The sequence below is a fragment of the Furipterus horrens genome, unplaced genomic scaffold (genome assembly GCF_987537825.1).
Source record: "Furipterus horrens unplaced genomic scaffold, mFurHor1.1.pri manual_scaffold_11, whole genome shotgun sequence".
NCBI lineage: Eukaryota > Metazoa > Chordata > Mammalia > Chiroptera > Furipteridae > Furipterus > Furipterus horrens.
Genome location: NW_028327181.1, coordinates 85,786,246 through 85,810,769, shown reverse-complemented (window position 1 = coordinate 85,810,769; position 24,524 = coordinate 85,786,246). Strand labels below are relative to the sequence as shown.

General features: G+C 41.1%; 1 protein-coding gene across 2 annotated transcripts in view; it reads right to left on the bottom strand.

Moving 5' to 3' along the window:
- The window catches only part of AATF (apoptosis antagonizing transcription factor), a 95,269-nt gene that overhangs the window by 4,171 nt on the left and 66,574 nt on the right, over positions 1-24,524 (bottom strand). For both annotated transcript variants that reach the window (XM_090292271.1, XM_090292270.1), the window contains one exon: positions 17,241-17,312. In XM_090292271.1, the coding sequence (XP_090148397.1) occupies positions 17,241-17,312 (72 nt within the window). The remainder of the gene's footprint in view (positions 1-17,240; positions 17,313-24,524) is intronic.

The following is a 24,524-nucleotide window of genomic DNA, read 5'->3' as shown; positions in this document are numbered from 1 at the left end:
TCTTCACCCGCCAGGATTCAGCCGTGCAGAGGCTCAGCTATCGATGCTTCAGGTTAACCTTGCCTCCATCCGAGTCTCCTCGGTAAGTGTGCAGTTAATACTTGGGGTCCCCTTAAGGCTATGCATAATGAACTTGGTTTCTTACTTTATTTCTTTTTTAATACATAATTCCCTCTCTCTACCAGATTAAGAATCAAGATTTGATTCTGAGCTGAAGTGCCTTTCCCCCTTTGACAGCCCTTCCCACACACTCTTGGCCTTCAATGGCCAGTGGGTATGTCCCTTGCAGAAAATGTATTCATGTCGGTATCAGGCAGGAGACAACCTACAGAGTCATTAGCAGGACTTGGACCTAAGGTAGAAGGTCGATAGCAGGGGCTCTTTCTTGAATTAAAATTTAACTTACCCTTTATTGCAACCTACAAAAGCAAGTAATGAGCACTAACATTTTTATTTCTTTTAAACTGTCATTTAGGCTGGAGAGGGGATAATTACCTATCTCTGGTGTAGTAAGATTTTATAACCCTTAGTGAGGCATTTTCTAATTTAATATTTTTACTATATTATCATAAAACCTGTTTCTGGAAAAAAAAATGATCATGGATTAGCAGCCATTTTCTATAAAGACAGAGTGTGTGTGTGGATTCGGCTTGTTTATATGTGGTTCTCCTGAAGAGACTGAGGTGCGCGCAGTCTAGCCAGCTGTGAAACGCAGTCGCTGCTGTGCCAGGCTGTAAACGGTCCTGAATGAAATGGGGTGGACGTGTGGAATAACGCAGCCCCAGATGTGTGCACCCAAATGTGTTTCCTTCAGCTCCGCAGGAGCGCTCCTCACCAACCGCAGCACAGGCCAGCGTTGTTCACACTGGTTTCTGCGCAAACAGCATGGAGCATACTAGCCTGCAGCAGACCAGGCCAGCAGCTTGCATCCAGAACCCTGAAGAACTAGACCAGCTGCACTCCAAGACAGGGCACACTGCCACCTCGGCCAGAAACCCCCAACCTTCCCAGATATCACTGAGCCGCACCTACCTGTCCCTGCGGCCAAAGGCAGGCGACAGCAGCAAGGCCACTACTCCCTAAAGAAACCTGTGCAGCCTCCAAAAGTGCATCATATTCCCCAAGCAAGTAGTATGTGTAGGAGTTCTGAACACGCCTCCTCTGGCTGTGCCAGAGGAGACAATATCACTGCTTTCCTATTTAAACTTATACACATAACATGCCCCTGATTAATTTGAAATCGTTCATTTGTTACTCCAATTGGGGGGGGGGGGGGTGTCTCCCTAAATGTACAAGACCCCTCCCAGCGTGCATCACAGCTCTCCTTCCGTTCTAATCCTCCTGTCTCTCTGTACGCCGGGGGCCCTCACGCTGCACACGGAAGTGGTAGAGCATCGTTCCTGCTTAACTTAATCCCTTAGACGTGCGGCTAAGAATCAGGACTGGGCAGCACACAAAGGGAAGGTGAGACAAAGGACCCCACTTCCAACACTGCTCATGGCTATAAGACTCCTGATCGAATCTGAATCCTCACGAGACAGTAGGGACGCAGCCAGAGCAGAAGCTCACTGACCAGTGTGGTCGCTGATGGCAGATACGCTTTTAAAAATTGCCGGCGATGTGGCTTTTGTGTGCCTCTTTTCTGTGTTTGTTTTGAAAACAGTTTACTTATTAGTGCTGTGGAAGCTTATCAACATGCCTCAGGTGTGTATGGCCTTTGGCCTCAAAAACTAACACAAAGGCATCATAAATTCCTAAAATACATTTGAATGCCTATTACACTCTGTTAGGGTTTGGGGAGGATCACAAAGATACGATGTGTGAGCCTTTGTCCTGCCTTGTCCTGCTTGTGAATGACAGAACAGCTGCTGAGTTGGGAAGGTGACTGTACCCAGCAGTTGTCTAGGACAACCCACACCCCCTCGGAAAGACATGAACGTTCACACCGGTCCCAGCTCTGCCATCCTTAGACACGGGCCTCATCCCTCCACAGCCAGGAGAGGAACACGGCCGACTGCTCTTCCTCGTGGCAGCATTTCAACTATCTGACGTCTTCTCCTACCTGAATCTGTTCTTTTCTACGTAAAAAGTAAGTTTGCTCCATTCCTGCTGTGACAAACTTGGAGTTCTCCTGCCATCTTGACTGACCTCCTCTGAGCCCTCCAGTGTGCGCGAGGGCGGCCGTGAGCCCCTCCCCTGGCCCTCTGAGCGGTCCCAGCACGCCTGCCTGGGACGGCCCAGCTGGCTCCCGTGGTCTCGGCGCCGACTTCTGCCGCCACAGAGCTTCCACGCTCTTCGGGCCTGTCCGCCAACATGCCCAGCGTTCCAAACATCAGCTGAAAAAGATACCTTGTCAGTTGTCACTGGGTGCTTGCTAATGACAACCCTAACCCCAACTACCTGAATGCTCTGTGGTCTGCTCCCCAAAAAGCCAGAGACACAATCTTTCATTCCTTCCGCTCCCTCCGACCCAGTCCATTCTCCTCGTATCAGTGACTACAGGAGAGGTAGGTGTTTGAGGAATGCTTCTATGACCTAAAAGGGGGAACATATTGATCCAAATGGCGAGCAAGCGCCCTGGGCTCCCTGGGGGCCGAGCAGCAGGCAGGAAGCCTGTGCAGGTCGCAGCAATGGGCAGAGCGTCGCCTCTCAGGAAGACTGGTCCAAGGGAAGGGACAGGTAGAGCGCTTGGAGGGAGGTGCTGTCATTTAGTCGGAATGACATACCCAAATTACCAGAGTAGGAAACTCCGAATTCCTGAATGCAGCTGAGAGGTCAGCCCTTAACTCTCCCTCACTGTCCTCCCAACCTCCCCCAGCAACGAAAAGTGGATCACGGGCTTCTTTCTTTGAAATCTAATCTCAATGTCATAACAAAAAACAACACACACACACACACAAAGAAATTGCATGGAAAGAAAAGGAAGCAACCACCTCTTACGGGCTTATTTCTGGACAGGATCAAGTTAGCAAAGTGACTCAGAGGTCGCCCTTTATCACTAATTACCTAAATCCGGATACAAGGCAAATCTCCAATCAAACACTGGCTACTCTTGGGCTGCACAGAGGCCAGGCCGCAGCTTCTGCGTCTGCCACAAGGTGGCAGTCAGCACACGACGCACCTCGGGCAGCGGCACCGCGCGCTCCCGGTGAACTGCGCCCATAAATTGCCCAGCGTGTCTGCGCTCATCACCGTCCTCCCCTCTGCGTGAAGGAGACTCTGGAAGGTCTGTTCCAATTCGCTCTTTTGGTCGGGTCAGAACTAGGGCCTTCAAACCTCTGCAAATGCTTTTAGCCCTACAGCTTTAAATTACAGATGGTGACATGTGGCCTCTGGCCTGTCTCCTAAAGATCAGACAGACTGAAGATTTATAAATGTTCAAAGAAGCAGATTCAGGCCCCAAACAAAGGAAGGGGAAGGCTGGGGAGAGGACGGAGAGGGAAGAGGGAGAGAGGTGAGGAGGGAAGGCGGGAAGCAGAGGTAGATCGCTAAGGTTTTCTCCTCACTTACGCTCCCTCCTGATTCCCAAGTCAGTTACAAATTCACTCCACTTGAACAAAGGAAGAAAAATACTTCAAACTTCCATCATCCCGCCAATAGCAAAAACGTTCAAATTCTTTTAAAGAAAACTAATGCACCTAGGTGGACTTGCCAAAAAACAGGGGCGGGGTGGGCAGAAGCACTCCTTAGACACAGGGACGGCACCTCCTCTCCCGCACATGAATATTCCACATTCCTGGGATGATTTCCACTTTCACAGTTTGACTGTTTTATAACAGATTTGATGCGAGAGAAGACAAATGGCCTCACAAAGGAAAGACGACAAATCATCTCACCGCTTTTAGCAGGGTTTTCTCTTTATTTTTATTTATTTTTATTCTGTAGCTGAGCTGCCGAGCTCTCTGCCTTGCTGGAGATGTTTAATATTAACGTCAAGCCACCACGATCCTGGCAATAGAGTTGGCCGGTGTTGTGTTTACGGTTTTGTGACTGCTGGCTTCAGGAAGATGAAGCTCCTTGTTCAAACAGCAGCCCCTCTAACAGCTCCTGTTAAAAGCCAGGGGATGCTTCGCTGCTTGGACGTGAATCACTTCCTCCAACCGCAGGGAGGTGAGACTGACACTCAGGTTACATTTGTATCCCTATCAAGGCTGCTGCCCAAAGACCTCCGGCCTGGGGGAGGGGGAGGGTGCATGCAGAAGATAACACAGCTCTCAGCTCCAGTTTAAGGGGGTCCAAACACACTGAAATTAGTGCAGGTATTTATTGTCAACCCCGAGTTCCAGCCAGGCACTGTAGTACTTCTCGTAATAAGTGGGATTTATTTTACTTAAAAACCGAGCATTGATCCAAATGTAAAAGCAGCAAGTACCCGGCAAACACACACAAGGCCGCACCTCTGCAATCCCACGTCCCAGGCCCGGTGGCAGGCACTTCTAGCTGCTGACCAACTGTCCCCCCACTCCCCACTGTTCCTCTTTTTTATCATCTTCGTGGCCAGCGCATAAACCTTCTCCAGGCTCTGTTCTCATCTCCCCCTCCTCTCCCGACACCCTCCCCTGGAATTTCACGTGTGCTCTCAGCTCTAACATCTCTGTACCATGGACAGAGCTCCCTCCTCCTCACCTAGACGCGCATCCTATACTCTGGCCCTGCAAGGCTCATCTGTCACGTAAACTAGCATTTTCGTTAATAATGGCAACAAATTCTTTGTTCTTCATGCCTCACACTCAACTGTGCAATGGCAGGAAGCTATAAAGAGTTACAGGAATCAATACCACATTTTCTGATTAAAAAATAAAATCCACCCAGAGATAGAGCTCTTGTTTACAGTTTACTTGTATTAACTGATAAAATGCAAGCGGATGCCCTTCATCTGTCGATCTTGGTGGTTTTTAACAGTACTCGTCAAAGAACTTCCTCCTCTCCTCTGTAAACCAGAGAGTAATTTGGAAAAAGGGAAGGCTTGTCCCAGACACCTGCTAGGTAAACTTTCCGGGGAGCACTGTCCAGGATTCAGCTACGTGGCCATCTCTCCCCGACCCAGTTCACCAACTAGTCACTGAAGTCAGCAAGTGGACGACCTCAGCCAGTTACGTGACTGGCTTTAAAAAGCCTGACTGCTCAGTGCAAAATGAGTAGTTTGCATTTCTGCCCCTGAAGCTGGTGCATCTGTTGTGCGGCATAGCTGTGCCCCCCCCTGCCCCCCCGCAGGACTGAGAGGTGGGTGAGGAGGCGGAACGCTGCCAAGTGCGTGCAGAAGAAAATGTGTATTGATTTCTTCTTTCTTATAAAGGAGCACAAAGCACTGAAGAACAATCGCGCGGCTTTGCAGCATTTCACATTCCACACGAGACAAAAGGCCCAACCCCCCAGTAGCCTCTGAGAAGCTGAAAGGGGACCCGCGCAGAGTGGGGTCTCCTGGGTGTCAGTGGCCACCACACTGTCCAGCTCCACTGATGGGACTCCAGACACCCTGGGCCACAAATGCTTCCTCTGCCTCTGATCAAGTAATTTCCCTCACTGGGCTGATGTTTCCTCATCTATATTGGAGAAGAAAGAGCTTTCAGTCCTATTTACCTTTAAGTGGAGGTGCCCAGAGGGTAAAAGAGTTAATGTTTATAAAGTGTTCTGCTCCCCAGAGGGAGACAATGGATGAAACACAAGGTGTGGTTATGGCTCATTCAAGACCTCATTTCCAGGGTAGTTATAATATCTTCCCTTTACAAATGCTGGCTTCCCCGCACCTTGAACTCGAAGTACAATGAGGCAATGCCCTTTATCTAAATATCCTTTTTTGATTTGACACTTAATACCAACACTAAAAATAACAAAAGGTAACCAGGGACTATTATGCCTTGTTAATGCACATAGAGAACCCATTCCAGAACTGTTTTCTTTTTAAACCAAACAAATCCTGAAGGCAACACAAAACACAGAGGCCTGGCTATAGTCTCCCTGTTTCCATAGTAACCAAAAATTTGTAGGAGGACCACAAGAAACCAAACTGGGTATAGATATCATAGCCAAGATAGGCAGGAGAAAACCTATGGTATAATAATAAAAGTTTATGGCGTACACTCTCAGAAGCGGTAGAAATACAAGAGTGTTCATGGAAGATCTTTTCCCAGGGTTCTTACTAGTAAAAATGACCTCGAAAGCTCTCCAGGTAAAGGGCTGGGAATGTGAAGTCTCAAATCTGGACTCTTTGTTTCTGGGGCTTTTCCAGGATGGCCATGAGTGAAAAAAATGTGGAGCTGGCCCTCAAGCAGCGCGACAGTCTAGCGTGAGGACATGACCCACAGATAATCCGGACACAACCCGGTGGTGCATGCTGTACATAATGTGGCCGTGTACAGAGTGCTGTGGGAGCAGAGGAGAGTACGTTAGGGGAGCTAGACGATTTGGAGAGATTGAGTAAAAGAGGCAAGAAACCACTGTGCATCCATCTTATAGGACTGTTTGCAAAAATAATCCTACCAGCGAATTCTAAATAGACTTATAAGCTGAAGACCTTTAAAGACATTTCAGACAGAAGACCTACAGCCAACTTTTTTTAGGTTTGTACAAAAACGGATATGTCTGTGTTGCATGCGAAGGGACATGATGTAATACATACATATACATGTGATAACATGTATTTTATTTATTTAAATTATCTGTACAGATTAATTTAAAAGTCCTCAGAAAAAAAATTAAATAAAATAAAAGGAACATTTCATTCTTAAGAATGTAATGAGCAAGAAGGACTGTTTTTACTTGACAGAGAGGAGAACCAAGGCCCATGGAGAAGACTTCTTCAGGGTCATGCAGCACGTGAGGGCCCGGGTATGCCATGTGCTCAATCCTGAATTAGTTCTCTAGCTCAGGGAAGGCTGACAGCAACTGTGAAAAGACCTTAATACCTACACTAAATACAACAGTACTTGTTTTGCAAGTACCACCTGGGCTACAAAACTGCTGCAGAGTAAGGCAAGAGACAACTCAATCATAGTACAGGCATATCTCATTTTACTGCACTTCACAGACAGAGCGCTCTTTATAGATTGAAGGCCAGACCATCACCAGCAAAATGATGACGACTCTTACCCTACTGTGGTGGTCTGGAACCAACCCTGCAGTACCTTCAAGGTATGCCTGTGTATTAATCCGAATATATGAGCATAAAACCATGACGATACCAAGTACAAGATTGCAGTAAACATGCATATTACTTTGACTTATAAGTTAAGCATTCTTAACAAGAAAAAAACCTAACAGGTGCTTTTGTGAACTGGAGAAAATGCTGTCAGAGAGGAACAAATAAAATAGGGGTTCAAGGAAGAAAAAGCCCCTCATTCAGTGGGAGGTGGGGAATCCTAAAAGCCTCCCTGGTGTTGGCCAAGGACTCTGAACGGGGCAACAGGAGAGCCTGAGGTGGGGCCGGGTCAGAGGATGCTCCCGGTTAAGCCAGTAGAAGGAAGAGACACAGCAGGCGGGGGACAGAGTGTCCTGCGGACAGACCGCACAAAGGGGATGCGCACTGAAGGAGGCAGTGAGGAGAGAGGGGCAGGAAGGAGACCTTTCACTGCGGGCCTTGAGTGGCAGGTTCAAGAGGACGGCTTTTATTCTACAGAGAACCAAGAGTAACTTGCCTTAAGCGATATTTTAGGAAGGTTTAATGTGGCCATGACACACAGAGCTGATTAGATCAGGCTGTTGGTGAACAAGCTGTTAGTACAACAGTCTGTGTGGGAAGTAAAAATAACCTGGACTCAGAAAAAGGCGTGGGAATGGACAGTAGAGAACACTGAACAATACCTGTATTAAAAGGAAGTTCCAAGCTGGTTAAAAGTAAAAAAAGAAATCAGACAAAACTTAAGAGAAAATATAGGTGAATAACTGATCCTGGGACACAGGAAAGACTGTCTAAGCATAAAAGAAATGAAAAACATCCAAAAGGAAAAGGTTTTATATATTTGATTACATTAAAAAGTAAAAGTTATGTTTGACCAATAAAAATCACTAACAACGACCGGCAAGCAGAATAGGGAAAATCTACAAAAAAATGAAATATGGTATATAACCATAATACACAGAATTCATACAAATTGCAAAGGAAAACTAAGACTCAAAGAGAAAAATTGATAAAGGATAAAAATAGAAATACAAATGATTAATATACACTCTTCAAGTTTACTATTAAATAAGAAAATAAACATTAGATATCTAATCCAGTGCCTAGCACATTCTAGGTACTCAATGAGGTGTCATTGGTTATAAACTTCAAACACAACACTCTGTATTAGCAAAGGCGCAACGGCATAAGCAAGCGTCAACTCGGGGAGGCGGAGGGGGCATAGTAATTAGTATAAGCTACCAAGAATCATTAGAAAGGTATGTCTTTGACCCAGGATTTACCCTTCTAAGAACCTATTCTAAAGACACAAGCAAAACTTTGAACATGGATTTCTATACAAATATGTTCACTGCAGCATTACTTAAAGAGAAATAAAAACAACCAGAAACAACCTAAATGTCCAAAAATAAATATTCCATAACTGAATATTAGTTATTAAAATGTCTTTAAAAATATTAAATGACATTTAAATGCTCATAATATAAAGTTAACTGAAAAAACGGGATTCTAACATATATGTATATATCTTTATAAAATATATACTCAAAAACATTTTGCAAGAAAACAAAAATATTAATGATGCTCAACTCTCAATAGCAGATAACAGATGAGTTTTTCTTTGTCTTTTCTGTATTTTCCAAATTTTCTTCCATAAGCACAGACTGTCTGTATCGTAGGAGAAAAATATATTGTTTCTAAGGAAAGTAGGTAACAGGTTCCTAAGTATGGCAGAGGCAGAACTATAAAAGCAAGCCAACGGAATATACCGGATCAGGTGTCAAAGTTACTTACAAGGTTTAAGGTCTTTGTAACCAAAAGAATGGTATGACCGTAAGAGCAGGTCTGGGAATTTAGTGACTCAGACTAACATGTGAATGACTTCAAAGGCAAAACCTTCCAATATAGCAAGCATCTCAATTAGAAAAGAAAAAATCATTTTAATCCAAACAAGTTCTTTGTTTTGTTTCTTTTTCCCAAACAAGTTTTGAGTTGAGAGACAGGCTCTGTGTATGTATGTATGTGCTGGGGGTGGGAAGAAGCAGCACCCCCTTGGCACATCACCCCTACACATTTCTGAAAGCTTGTTGATTTTCTGGAAACAGTGGTAGGGGTTATGGGCCACACTCCTAGGTGCACATACTATACCAGCTCCACTACATACTCGCTGTTTAACTTGGGTAAGCTACTTATTCCCTCTGTGCCTCAGTATTCTTATAAAATGCAGATAATATAAAACACTTTAGTGGTTTCTTATAAGGATTGAATGAAATTGTACATGAAGGGCTTAGTGTAGTGTCTGGCATAAAAGCTCAATAAGTGGAATAAGATATTATTCTATGTCATTTCATTGCCAATCAGAAATAGGGTGACAGACTTAGGGTGGATAAATCAGAGCAAAGGATGAACGCACTTAAGAACAGAAGTGGTCTACATATCTTAGCACTCTAATGTTGGCTCAGTGATCACAGCGGGAAATATATTAAGATCTATGAATGTCTAATCTAAATTAACAGGCAAGTTACTTAGTTGTCATTAATAAAATATCTGTAAGATAGTTATTTTTATCTTATTATATTTTAAAAGTCAACAATAATAAAATACAAAAACTTAAAAACAGTACATTTACACTCACATTAAAGAATGTGAACTATTCCTATTGGGGACTAAAAAGGATTCATAATCGGCTGAAGAAATGATGGGCATTTGCGTAAGTGAGAACTACAGTCAAGAAGCCCCATTTTGAGCAAAGATTATCTGTTCAGCACTTACAATCTCTTTCAAGAAGATGGGCCTTTATTATGCTACAGCCTGCTTGGAACCAAGGCTCCAATCTGAGAATGCAAATTCTCAAGAACTGTATAAGACTGAACAGAGAATCAGGAAAACTAGAGGAAATGAGTGTGTTTTCTTTTCAAACCAGTTTTAGAACTGGCCCAAGCCTCAGGTCTGAACTTGAGAATGTTTTCTTTGTCCTTTCTGACGTTACTGAGGAGGAGGGGCCCATGCTTCCTATCTCTGTGCTGAACGCCATCTTTAATGATGATATATGGGGGGCCCTTCCCTTTAACGCTGCTGTGGGCGGGGGTGTCAAACATGTGACACCGCCCCCTGAACATCAACAAGCGAATTATAAACTGTGTCAATCCAGAGTTAATGCAGAGCTGTAATCCTCTTTAACGAGAGATCAAATCACTGCCATGAGTTATGTTCATTCTGTAATCTGATAAGAGAGGGAACTGCTAATAAAAGAGTAACGGGAACCTTTAATGACGCTGGTAAAAGGCAGCACCAGGGAAAATATTGCTCTTGTTCCTACCGATTAGATCAATGTTGCATATTTGCCCGGACTTGTTTCACCTGTCAGAATAACCTGTGTCTTTTTAGGAGATAAGAAGCTTCAGAAAAAACATCTGTATCTTAACCATTCTTGTTTGCAAGTTTTTAACCACCGAAAAGTACTCTGTGGAAGGTATTTCTGGGGCTATTAGCTGACGTGTTCTCAAATGCTGAGCAAACTACCCCAGAATATTTCAGCATGATTCAGTGCCTGTTTCTATTACATAAAGGGGTGCAGTCAGCAAGGGGAATCAAAAACGGTCTAAGAAACCTCTGGATTACCAAGCAGGGGGAAAAGGACATCTGCAGAGTGGTAGGCTGTCCCCACATTTAGGGCACAGACACCCACACAAAAATGGCAAGCCAAAAATGAATCGCCTGTAAACATTCTATGATACCAAGGCCACTCAAGAACAGTGGCGGTGATGTCGACAAAGCCCTTCACCAGGCTGGACTGCATTTGTACATTTCTTTTCCAAAACTCCAGATGTAAAACAACAATGTATTTGGTGCTTAGTAGCTACCATGAAAAGATCCTCTCCAGGGTTTTTTGTTTGTTTGTTTGATTTTTTTAAAAAATGCCAGTAGCTTTATAAAAAGGAGTGGGAGAAGGGTTTTGTTTTTTGTTTGTTTTATAATTTGGGGGATTCAAAATGGAAATTCTCACTGTTCCTTCTGAGAATTTCTTTAAAGAATGGAGTACCTATAAAATGTTAACACTGCTATCATCTCTGTAATGAGGAAAGAAAAGCTCCTTAGGAAAATATAATACCTACACTTTTATGGGACAGTACCAGAATCAGGACCCTCACAGGAGCAGTTATGCAAGACAAACACTTCTTTTCCTTGGCGTGTATCAAAGTGCTTGTTGCTGCTCAGGCCTGTTCCAGCTGACAGCAAACCCACTGTGCCAACACATGGCTCCCTTTCCCAAATCCGGGGCAGTGGCCCATCGTGAGGAACTCCCCAGGACCTGCCTCAGGTCTTCCTCAGAATCCGCTTCCCCTGCTTGTCACGCTGGCATTTTACCACCTGACCGCCGCAACACAACAAACGAGAAAGAGCTAGCTTCTTAACAAGTCTGCCTCAGAGGGGCTTTCAACATAATAAGAGATCATCTGAATCGTACTTCATACTCCCTCTGGTCCAACAGCAGCGCTCCAGGGGTTTCACACGATGGAAAGCAAGCTGCTTCTGAAATGTCCGTGGTGAGCTTCGGGCCCTTCGGTGGTCAGAGAAGTGAGCTGCAGTCCTGCACGTCCTGCAGGCAACACCCTGACTGTTCTTGGCGGTAACAATGTGCTTAGCGGGATCCTCTACCAAGGAGACAGCCAGCCTTTCTCCTCCTCACCACTCTGGTAACTGTCTCTGCAATACCATGTGATATTCTGGCCTCTCAGCAAAGAGGACTCTGAGAGACAAACAGTAGCTGCTCTGGGGTCTGAGCTGTCCCATGCCGAGGGTCCGAGGGTTTGGCAGAGCCAGTGATCATACTTAGGCTCATGGTGACAGCCTCCCTCGCAGGCAAACATGTAGTACATGGGCAGAGTGGGATTTCTTTTTCTGTCTCAATAATGGGAATGTGCATCAGGCCTGCAACAGAAACCAACTGCCTACCTTGTAACGGAGTCGAGAACTGCTGGCCCGGCCCATGTAAAGTGCCAGGGATTAGAGAGGCTTGGACAGAGACCTGAAGGCAGAGAAAGGCATTTAGAGCGGCACCCAACATTCCCCTAGACTGAAAAGCCCCCAAAGAGGAATCTGGTAACACAAGGGTGCAAACTGAGCTACTCTGCATTTTAAAAGTTTTGAAATAAAGTTTTGAAGAGAAAAACCCCTAGCGTGAGTAAAGAGTATGTATCAGCAGAAACTGACTAAACAGACTGTATAACCGCACCACAGGAGAAACAATGACATGCCGCTACCTTTCTCGAGAACTTTTTAAAGATAGTACTTCTTTCTCCACTAAGGATACTGTCACACTCTGTGTTAAGGAGTGAGATCTCTTCTCTCTTAACAAGAGCTATGTTTCAGTTTCAATTCAAACTGACCAAGTGTAAATTTTTTTGAATTCAAACTGGACAAGGGATATGGGGGATTCAAGGACAATTCAAGGACAAGTAACAGCACTTGGGCTCCCTCCCACCCCAGAAAAAAACAAACACTTGATATTAATCCAATTTACACATGTGTGTGAAACGATGAACTGGAACTAAGGAACAAGGAAAGGAAAGAGAAGGGCCTCACTCCCTAGACCTGGGTAAGGGAGGAACCGTAGATACAGCTGCCTCTAGGAATAAGAAATCAAGAGAGCTGGAAAATCTGTTACGTATATTTTACTACCGTTTAAAAAGTGGAGGGTAGGTGGGAGGAGAAGCTAGTCAGATATTAAAAAGCCAGTTTTATTCTTGTGGTCCACAGAGCAGAGACCGTAAGGGAGAGAAGGCCTTTTCATTTATATACTTCGATAGAGAAATATCAAGGACCTTCCTACCTCCTCTCCATATTCATATATACTTTTCAAATTGAAAATGCCCCGCTTTTCCTGCTGAAGAAAAACAATCCATTTCTTTTTAGTTATTGTAGCATAAAAAAAAAAAAAAAAAAAAAATTCAAACACGACAGAAATACGTAGAATAAAAAGCAATACGTGCCTTGGACTCCACCCCACTCAGCAACAATATGGGGAGAGTCCGGTGCACACCGTTTCAGGGCTTCTCATTTTTAGTAACAACCAACACAAATGTATTCTCATGGCAGAAGGTCAGAGCAAAACGGACGTAAAGAGAACAAAATGCTGACAGCCTCCCTTCATTCACCCTCTCCCTCATCCCCTTCTCCTCTCCATAGGGAAATGTTTTAAATATCATGACCATGGCCTTTCCAGACATTTCCTACAGCACACAGATATGTGTGCCTATACACCCATTTAAATTTTATTTTAACAGCAAAGCAGATCACATTACAAGCACAGCTTCTTTTTCCAGTTAACAAAATAACCTGGAGATCATTTCAAGACAGTGTATTTTTTTTAAGGCACTACCTTTTTTTTTTTCTATCCCATATTTATTTATTCAAATAATTGGGATTGTAACAGAAATAGTATTTGGTAGCCAACCTTTTTCACTTAACATTATGTTAATACATATGATCCACTTCATCCTTTAACAGCTGCTTATTATTTCACTGAATGATTTTCTATGATTAATTAACTAGTTCCCTATTGATGGTCATGATTGTTTCTTCTTTAGCCATTAAAAACAATGTTGTGATAAAGATCCTAGATACAAGTGTTATTTGCCAACCTGCTATTTCCAAAGGTCAATCACTAAAAGTAGATTTTTCTGGGTCAACAGATACATACTTTTAAATATTTGAAACAGTGCCAAATAACCCTCCAAAATGGTTTTGCCAATTATATTTCCAATAACAGTATATGAAAGTATCTGCTTTCCCACACTATCCAGACTGAGGATTACTGTCTTTTAATGTTTTCCAATAAGAAAAAAATAAAATTTCATTATTTTAATTTGCATTTCTGTGATTAATGAGGTTGACAGTCTTTTGTTTTTGGCAATTTGAGATTTTTCTTTCCTAGTTTCTATAATTCCTTGTTGACATGCTTTGCCCATTATTTTTATTGGGATGTTCTTAAAGATTTGTAAAAACTCTTTACAACAGTGTTATTACATAGTAAAGAAATATATGTCATATTTTCAACTTTCTCTCTTCAGTTTGTCATTTACTTATAACTTTCTTGATGCCTTTTCCAATGTGACTTTTTGGGTCTATTAATATTTTCCCTTATGGTTTCTGGCCTTGGTATCACACTTATAAAGCCCTTCTCTACCTCAAAATCATAAAGAATTCTCCATTCATACATGCACACCAAGAATGGCATATCTGTAAGTTAACCAAACCAGAGCTATTCACTGGAAGAAAAGTAGTTTGCACTGATGTTGATATTCTAACAATTATGAAAGTTTCCCATTCCTCAATGATATTTTGTGTTTTATAAAGTAGGACAGAAAATAGTACAGTACTAGATTATTTCCAGTTATGGAATTACCTACAGAAAAACAAAACAGGCCAACCTACAACTGCCTCCTTCTTACTTAAGATTAAGTAGCAATACCTATTGGCCCAGGAAGTTTATCCCTGAAGCAGAAAGAGCTAATACCCAGTTTCTCTGCCCAGGTAAGCTGGCCTATGCAGACTAAGCAGCGTGAGCAGTAACATGCGTGTACACCTCTGTGTCTAGGGAAACAAAAAGGGAACTGAGTGCACAACGGTAAAACGAACGTTCGGTTCTCCAACTACAAGACTTCTATTAACTTCCTTGTAAAATGGCTAACCCAGCGAGAGAACAATGCTTATAATTAGCCATCAGGCCACAAGGGAAAGGCCTTTTCCCCACTGAATGCCACAAGGACTGTTACTCAACAAACACATTCCCAATTCTTCCTCCCTTGCCCACTCTACCTGAAGTCGCAACGGAACATAGTTCTGGCTGATGAGATATAAGAAGTTTGTTGGAGAGGATTCTGAGAAATTTTTACTTTTCCGATAAAAGAAAGCAGATATGGCTGACACCAGCCACTCCTGTCCCCTTCTTCTTGCCCCAAAAGCGTGCTTGATGGCGGCCGCTGCAGGGACCAGAGCAGAGACACCAAGAGATGCTGGCCCTGACATCACTGAGAAGGCAAAACCGTTGCCAGTAGTCACGTGTCATCCCTAGAATTATTCTGTCAGAAAGATCAACTCCCGCCTGCTTATGCCTCTGCAGTCAGACTTATGTCTCTTGCACACCAAGCCCAACACAGTCCTAAATAACACAGTCATTTTCAAATAATCTTTACGTCTAACAAATAGCAGAGCTTCAAACTTTATGAGTGGTAAATAAGATTCTGGAAGACTAAGTGCCCCTTGGGTATTATTAGGTGATTTTAAAAAATCTCAATTAAGAATGACAAAGAATTGATTTCTAAATGGTCCAGGAGTATTGTATTCAAAAGATGCTACCAGCATTTAAACCAGGTTTCACTCTGCGCCTGGGGCAATAATATTAACTGAGTGGGTTTCGGTTTAAGCATCTAGTTTTCCTTTCTTTTGGATATGATTTTTTCACCTCATCTAAGGATGTACTTATTTTACTCTTCTAAAAAACAGACTAATCTAGAAATGAATGGAGGGAAAACAGCCACACAGGCATTCACTTGCAAAGCACAAGAGAAAATAGGAGGTCACAAAGTTCTGAGTATAAGCATATTCAGAACTATCCATAAGCTGTTTCATACTCAAAGCATTGAACAAACAAAATTAGTAATCACCATGTTCATCTGAACTTGCAGGCAAGGGGAGAGGGGGAATGTAATAGAATTTAGTAGCAAACTAAATATATGTACATAAAAAGCTTAAATGTAATTTGAGGTATAAAGCTGGCAAAACCCACAGGTGCCACATTATAACCCATCAGTTCACCTAGTAAAGATTTATGTTTAAAGATGTCTACCACAGCATTATTTACAAAAATGATAATTAAAAACAATTTAAATGTCCAATAATTAGTGAAAGGCTAAATAGATAATATTAAACTTTTTCAGTCATTACAAATTTTTGAATAATTTTAATGGCATAATGTTCAAAGCAAATAAAATATGTACTTAAGAAAATTCATAGTAGTGGAATATAATTTAATCGTATATATTTTTAAAAAGAACATATTACAAGGGAATTCAACAACTAAAAGAAAATATTCTGAGTTGTTAAAAATGATTATTTCCTGTGTATCTGTACACACACTTCCTAGTTCTCTATGTTGAAAGACCCTAGAAACAATGAGCACCCTTAGCACCCAGATTTTGTTTTCTAAACACCATAATCAACTAAAAAGAATCAGGACTCCCTGGACAAAGACTGATTCCAGAGCTGGAATACGAAAAGTACAAGCTGAGCCTAAAACACCTTTGTTGTGCCAGAAAGTAAGGAAGTACTCAAAGAATAACCTGGAACATCTCAAAAGGACACATGCCAGCTTGAAGGGACTTCCATTAATATGGGACAATTTAAAATTAAAATAAATAGTGACAGTGACAGATTACAATTCACTGAATAAAATAGGAAAGCATATGTCCACACTGATATAAACGAATGGTAAATAAATTACTTAATTGTACAAAAATATTACATTGTAGCTTGCCAACTAATAAATATAAAAGGAATTATTTTTAAAATGGTTATCTCTGAATTATAATGAGTATACATTTTTATTTTGTTTCAGTTTTGTGAAGTGAGCATGTACTTCTTTTATAAAAATAGTTAAGAAAAAAACAATCCTCAATGGCAGTCTGAACAAACACAACCTAATGCACATCTCCACAGCAATCTCTACAGCCATTTTTAATTTTTAATTTTTTTTCTCTACAGCCTTTTTTAAAAGGAGAGCATATGCAGAAACCCCTGAAACATAAATCAAGTGCATGTGCTGTCCTGACCTGTCTGTCTTAGACAAGAGCTCAGACACTCTAGGCAGATGGCTTAAGTTAAAAACAAAACAAAACAGCAAAACAAAAAACCATCAGGGGCAGCATTGAGATGTATGGAAATTTTGTTTTAGTTTTATAGTAATTATGGGAGCGAAGAGACGTGACAAGGACCCTTGCTATGATGCCAATGACAAATGGTTAACTGATAAGAAGAAATGGAGAGGGCGACAGGCTGTAGAACAGGTCAATATCAGGCTGTCATGAAGCTATTTGAGACACATAATTAATCTATTACTCACCTGGCGTCATCATTCATTGTAGTGTGGTCAATAGGTGCCATGAAGCTCAGCAGCTTGCTAAGGACATGAAACCTAAATAAAGCAGGAAAGAGGCAGCCACATTAGTATCTATTAAACTAGAAAAGGAAACACATTCCATGAGCTAACCAAGTCGAGAACATATCACAGGAACATCTGGCTCCAGAGTTGAATAGGGAACAATCACAGGCACGTAACACTTACCCCTAGAGAACCTTTTTCCCTTAATGCTACAGGAGAAAAATCTGGTAACGGCACATTGTACAATAAGTGACAGTAGTTCAGCATAGATCCATTTATATCACACACACCACACCCCCCAAAGCAGATACACTGTGCCCCTGAGCAATAAGGCTACTCCAGACAAAAGACAATGGGGACTTAGCTACCCCAATTGCTTCCTCTGTATATAATCTTAATCAATTCTCAGTGCCATTAAAGCTACCTACTGGCAGTAGAACAGGCAGCAGTGCGACCCCACCACCCTCGCTCACAAGCACTGGTTCCCTGAGTCAGAAAAGCCTGCTAGAATTCCACGCCATTTCTCCTCACTAGTCCCACTGGGCCCTTCACTCCCCCCATTGTTAAATGAAGGAGCACAACTGCACAGTACCTAAGTCTGATCCCCGGAACTTGCATCAACGTGTTATAGAATTTTAAGTTACATCACCTCCATTTCTTGCCAATAGAAAAACAATAGTTTGTAAATAAAATGTTTTGAGATTCTCTAGTGAAAGGGGCTGAAGAAATGTATGACCTTATTCAGACCAAATTATACTAAAGAGAATTCAAAAGTTGTATCTGTTTCTGTTCATTGTAATAGAAGAGGCTGTATGACAGTATGCATATTATAAAATTTTAACAACAACAAAAAAATTTTGGGCAAAACACTATACACAAATAAAAATATGATAAATATTTCATGTGCATTATGTTTGGTTTTAAAAACATTTTTACACATATCAAATATTTGATCCTCTACTGTATCACCCACAGCTAAGCATCCCAAATTTTTTTCTTAATAAATAAATTTTACAAGAACAATAGTAATGAGATTTTCTTCATTATAAAGTAACATTACAAACAATTTGGAAAACAAACCAACAAAGCACACACAATAAATGCATTACTCCTCCACCCAAAATCAATTAACATTTTGGTTAGTTATGTTTGTTTAACATAGCGATCCTTTTACATACATAAAATTTTGTATCCTCTTTTTTTTCACTTAGCATTGTAAGCACTATCCCATAATATCTGAAGAGCTGTATATACTTCCAGGAGTGAAAGTAGCATAATATATTTTCTTATTTTTGAACATTCACATTGCTTCCGATTCTTCACTTTTTATAAGATGCAAAAACAAAATCTCACACTTTTTAAAAATGTCTGTTATCTCCTAATTGTAAAAAATAATAATTATTTATTTATTTATTTATTTTTAGAGAGAGGGGAAAGGAGAAAGAGAGGGAGAGAAACATCAATGTGTGGTTGCCTCTCATGTGCCCCCAACTGGAGACCTGGCATCCAACCCAGGCATGTGCCCTGACTGGGAATCGAACCAGCGACACTCGGTTTACAGGTTGACGCTCAATCCATTGAGTCACAGATGTCAGGGCTAAAAATAATAATTCTTATAAAAAGAATACAGGAATGTTCAAAGAACTGACAAGTCCCCTGTAGTCCTATCCCATGGAAATTATCACTGTTGATTAAAACTGTTCAGTTTGGCTGAAATATTTTCCATATATAAGACAAGTATAAACTTAATAAATTTTTCACATAAAAATGAGATTGCAATACAGTTCATATTCTGCATTAAACTTTTCCCACTGCACCATATCTTGTCTATTCTTTTTCATAGTTGCAGAATATCCCTTTGTGTCCATATGTTATCATTTACTGCATTTATATAGACTGGCCCGCCTTTAAAAACCATGTTAAACAGTGAATAAAGATAGTTATATATGAATTACAGTATTCCCTCACTTATCGCGGGTATTACGTTCTAACCACCCCCCCACGACAGGCGAAAATCCGCAAAGTAGGAACCTTACCTTTATTTTAGTATTTGTATATATTTTAAGGCTTCATAAACCCTTCCCACACACTTATAAACCATTCCCAGTCCCTTATTAACCTTTTCCACACTTTTATAAGCACTACTTATGTTCTTAAACATATTCTACACTCTTAAACCTACGTAACTTTAACAACATATGTATACAGAACCGCAAAATCCCGTGATATAGCGAAAAATCCGCGATAAATAATTAAATATAATATTTTTTAAAATCCCGCAATACAGTGAGGCCACAATAAGTGAACCGCAATAGAGAGGGACTACTGTACTGTATGTTTGTTTACATATTTCTATGGGATAAATTGTGAGGTGTGAAACTACTGAATTGAAAAGCATACATAGTTAATATTAAAAAACAGAGTCAAAATGCCCTCCCAAAGGTTATGTCAACATATGAGAATATAAATACTTTCCTAACCTTTTTATATAAGTATAAAAGCATAAATACTGTTAATAGATATATGTTAATACAGTCAAACACTGGTTCTTGAACATCTTGGTTCTCAAACAATCCGGTTCTTGACCAAGTTGTTCATGGGAAAAATGTCTCAGTTGTCGAACAAAACTCCGGGTCTCAATTCTCTACCCGACAGCCCTTTCATGCTGAAGCCTGTATTATCAGTCACGTGTCTCTCAGGGGACAGACAAAGGAGACTCGGTTTTTGAACAAATTGCTTCTTGAACAGTTTTCTGGAATGAATTAAGTTGCAGAACCAAAGTTCCACTGTGTCCTTAGGTTTCACCAAACTTTGGTGTCCATCTAAAAAATGAATATTACTCTTGGCTGTGTCCAAAGATGGGTTCAATTCACTTCTGGACAAAGACTATGAACTATACGCTACAGCTGTGTCAGCCACTGGCCCCTGTGGCTGTTGAGCACTTGAAATGTGGCTTATCTGAACTGAGATGTCCTATAATTCTAAGATACACACCAGATTTTGATGACTTGGGACAGTAAAGAATGTAAATAATGTAATTAATAATTTTTAAAATAATAAGTTATTGAAATAATATTTTTATATATTGGGTTAAATTAAACATTAAAATTTTGTTCACCTGTTGCTTTTTAGTTTTTCAATGCGGCTACTAGAACATTAAAAATTACATATGTAATACATATTTTTATTGGACGGCACTGCCCTGTGGAATTCCTTGACACTGTGATACAATATATTCAATAACTATTAACTGCATGATGAAAGAAAGACAAGTTTTAAGAAGTAATCAGATTAAAGACAGTTTAGTAATGTGTACTTACTGCAATGCATTTCATCTAATCTCAGCTCTGCTGAGGATGAATGCATGTTTCAGTATTAAAACACCACCTTTTACCAATCATATTAAGAAAAGATGGATGTAATTTTGTTGCAGAAGAATAGACAAACACAGTAAGACATCTCATTATTAAAGACCTGGAAGTTTAATTAATTTACATTATGAGTTCTGATTATATCACAGTGAAATCTACTTATATATTCTGCTGTGCAAAATACTGTATAAAAAGTCAATAATTATAATTATTTTTTAAAAATCAAAATATTCTTTTTTAAATACATTATTTTCTAGTATCCAACTAGCAAGTTGCCATACCCAATCTGACCAGCCTGATGTTACCGATCTGCTATCATTTCAAGCAATATTTCCACAACGTAATGTTCACTTTTGCTGTAACGTTTCTGGAAAGCTAATCTTTCCAACCCTATCACAAACAAAGAGTAAAACTTGCTCTATGGTAGAACCTAGTATCAGTGATGATGGCTAGGATACTCTACCAGCTCTTCTTGAGGTCTGATTTAAGGAAGTATCCATAATGTTCTCATGTAGCCTGGGCCACTGGGCTGAATCCTTCTGGGCAGAATGCTAATGCAGCACAGATGTCATTTGGTGCCTGCAGAGGCCAACTGGTCCTGCTGAGAGAAACAACTCAACAGCCGAGGTTAGATGTGTAGGCTCTGGAATCAGACCAATTAGTTCAAATTCCTGTTTGCTACCTACTAACTAGCTCTGTAATGCTGGGCAAGGTCCTTTCTTTAACCACTTTACACGAATTAGCTAATTTAATCTGCATAACCACCTATAAAACGTAACTTTTACTCCATGCCCTATAGATGAGGAAACTGCAGCACAGGGGTAGAAAGTAACAGGCCCAAGGTCTCAAGGCCAGTAAGTGCAAGTGGAGGTGGAAGAGTCAGATTTCAAACCTGCAGTTTAGCATTGCAGCCTGTGCTTTTCCTACCTCTGCAGGGTCCACCAGTGAGAGCTTGATAAATGTTAGTTATCACTGTTGCTATTAATAAAGATCATTCTCTGATTCTGACCACATCCCTCACTCTTATGGTCAAAGAGAGCCAGGTGGATACGGACGACAAAACTGAAAAACAAAATACGACCTTATTCATTACTTTTCTTTTTACTTTGCAATAATTTTATACATTCAGAAAAGGTACAAACATAGTACAGAGATTCATATTTAACCTCACCCAGCTTCCTCTAAGGTTGATAATTTACCTAAGCTTAGTTAACTGTCAAAATCAGGAAATTAATATTGGTAAAATGCTATCAACTAAACCATAAATTATAAATATAATACTATTAACTAAACTGTTAACTAAATTATTGGTATAATACTATTAACTAAGCTATAAACTGTAATACTATTAACTAAACTATAATATTATTAACTAAAAATGTCACCCATTTTTACCCCGACGTCCTCTTTTCAAGGATCCAAGCGAGGACCCCACATGGCACCTAGTTGTGCTGTCTCTCCTTAGTCTCCTCCAGTCTGTGACAGTTCCTCAGCCTTCCTTACTTTGTTTTGTTTTTTAATTACCTTAACACTTTTGATAAGTAGCGATGAGGTCCTTTGTAGAACCTCACAGCGTGGATTTGTACGACGCTGATGAGACTGAGGTTACGCAGCAGTATCAGCGAGGACGTGCTGTTCTACAGAAGGCGGGTGGGGCGGGATCCCAGCGGATGTGCCTTCTTATTGGTGGTGTTAATCTCGTAATGTGGCACCTGCTGGGCTTCTCTACTATAGACTTACTGTTCTCCCTTTGTGATTCATAAATATGCTTGAAGACATACTTTGAGAGCATGCAAATAAACTTTTTTCTCCAACTTTTCCCCACTGATTTTTAGCATCCATTGGTGAACCGTGCCTGCAAAAATTATTACTGCAGTGCTTGTCTACTGGTGATTTGTGTATTTCTCTCATCCCCTCTACATTTAGTAAATGGAATTACACACGCCCTTTTGATAGCACAACAACTGTGTTCCAAAAGGCTTTTATGAGACAAACCAATCAAGATGGTAGAAATTTGAACAGAAATTCTGAAGGGCTTTCACAGTATGGAGGGACTTCAGTTTTCGGTCTCTAGACTTCCATGGTGAGCCAGCAGCACCTCCCGTGGAGAAGTGTGATGACAAATGAAACGTCTCTGCCTGACTTGATTTCTCTGAGCCATGGGACACTCTTAACCCTTACTAAGCAGTCTCTGCCTTCACATCACTCTGCCTTGCGCCCTGCCCCCTAATGACCACTCTTCCCCAGCATTCTTCATGGGCTCCTCTTCCTCTATCACATTCCTCGGCATTGTACTCTTGTCCCCTAGATACTCCTTGAAAATCGCAATTAAACTGCTTCCAAACTATCAACTACACAGTAGTCCCCCCTTGGCCATAAGGCATATCTTCCAAGACACCTGCAGATGCCTGAAACCACAGATAATACTGCCCCTTACATATACTATGCTTTTCCCTATACATACATAACTATGATAAAGTTTAATTTATAAACTAGGCACAGTTAAGAGATTAGCAACAATAACTTAAAATAAGACAATTATAGTAATATATTGTGATAAAAGTTATGTGAATGTGCTCTCTCTCAATCTCATAACTGATCTGTAAGCAAGACAGCTCAGTAAGTTACAGGGGGCAGCATATACAGCTGGACAAAGGGATGAGTCACACCCTCAGGCGGGGGTGGGGTGGAGTGGGGGGTAGATTTCACCATGCGATACAAACAGCACACAATCTTAAAATTATGAATTATTTATTTCTAAAATTGTTCATTTAATATTTCCAGAGGAAAGCGAACCCATGGATAAGGAAGGACTACTATTAATACCCACATCCTTCTCTTGACTCAAAAATTCTATTTCTCAAAGTTGTGTCAAATTCAGCATATTAAAAGATTGAATCTACTCTCTCCCTCATAAACAAAAAATGGATTTCCTTCTTGCAGGCTCTTTTTTTTTATACATACCAATGAATAATACCACACACAATCTACCTAGTTCCCTCTGAAACTCTTGAGAGTCAATTCTGACCCTCACTTTCCTTTGCCTCCTTACATCTCCCTAAAATGCGACTGAATGTGGTAACAACATTCCTCTGCCGAAGATCTCAAATGACTCCGTACAGTCTGCAGAAGCAAGTCCAAGATTCTTAGCCTGGCTGTGGTCTAGCACTCGCTGCTCAGACAGCCGCACCTCCTGCTCCACATTCACCTCAAGTCTCGGCCAAAAACAGATTAATTTGCAGATCCCAAGATGACCATGTATACCCTGAAGATGTATTTTTGCAAACGTTATTCTTTTTGGCTCCTCACTGGGCTGACTGTTCCTAGTCGGCTCCGGGTGAAGTGTGGGTGTGGTACCTTATAGAAAGTCTTTCTGAGCAGTCTGCGTGCCCCCCGAGTGAGTCAGGGAACCCCTATACCAGGATGATCTCTACCACAGCACTTCCCACGCAGTGTTACTTATTGACTTATTATTGTCTGCCCTCCCCTTCAGACTACATGCTCCTCCAGGGCAGAACGGGTCTCACCCAGCTCCTAATATGGCTCCTAGAACCTCAGAAGGAACCCTTCTTATATTTTAATAAATCACTTCTTATATTTTAATGGTTAGCCCTGTTTAAGTAGAATGTCTATCTCCTACTTGCCTGTTGCCAGAATAATATTTCAGATGCCTCTGGATTTATGGGGATTTAAAAATCTCAATTACTATCAAAATGCTACAAAAACAGAAGTGTGGCCCTGGTTCGTGTAACTCAGTTGGCTGGAGCATCGTCGGTCCCATACACCAAAAGGCTGAGGGTTCAATTCCGGCACCAATCGATGTTTCTCTCTCACATCAATGTTTTTCTCCTATTTCTCCTTCCCTTCCCCTATC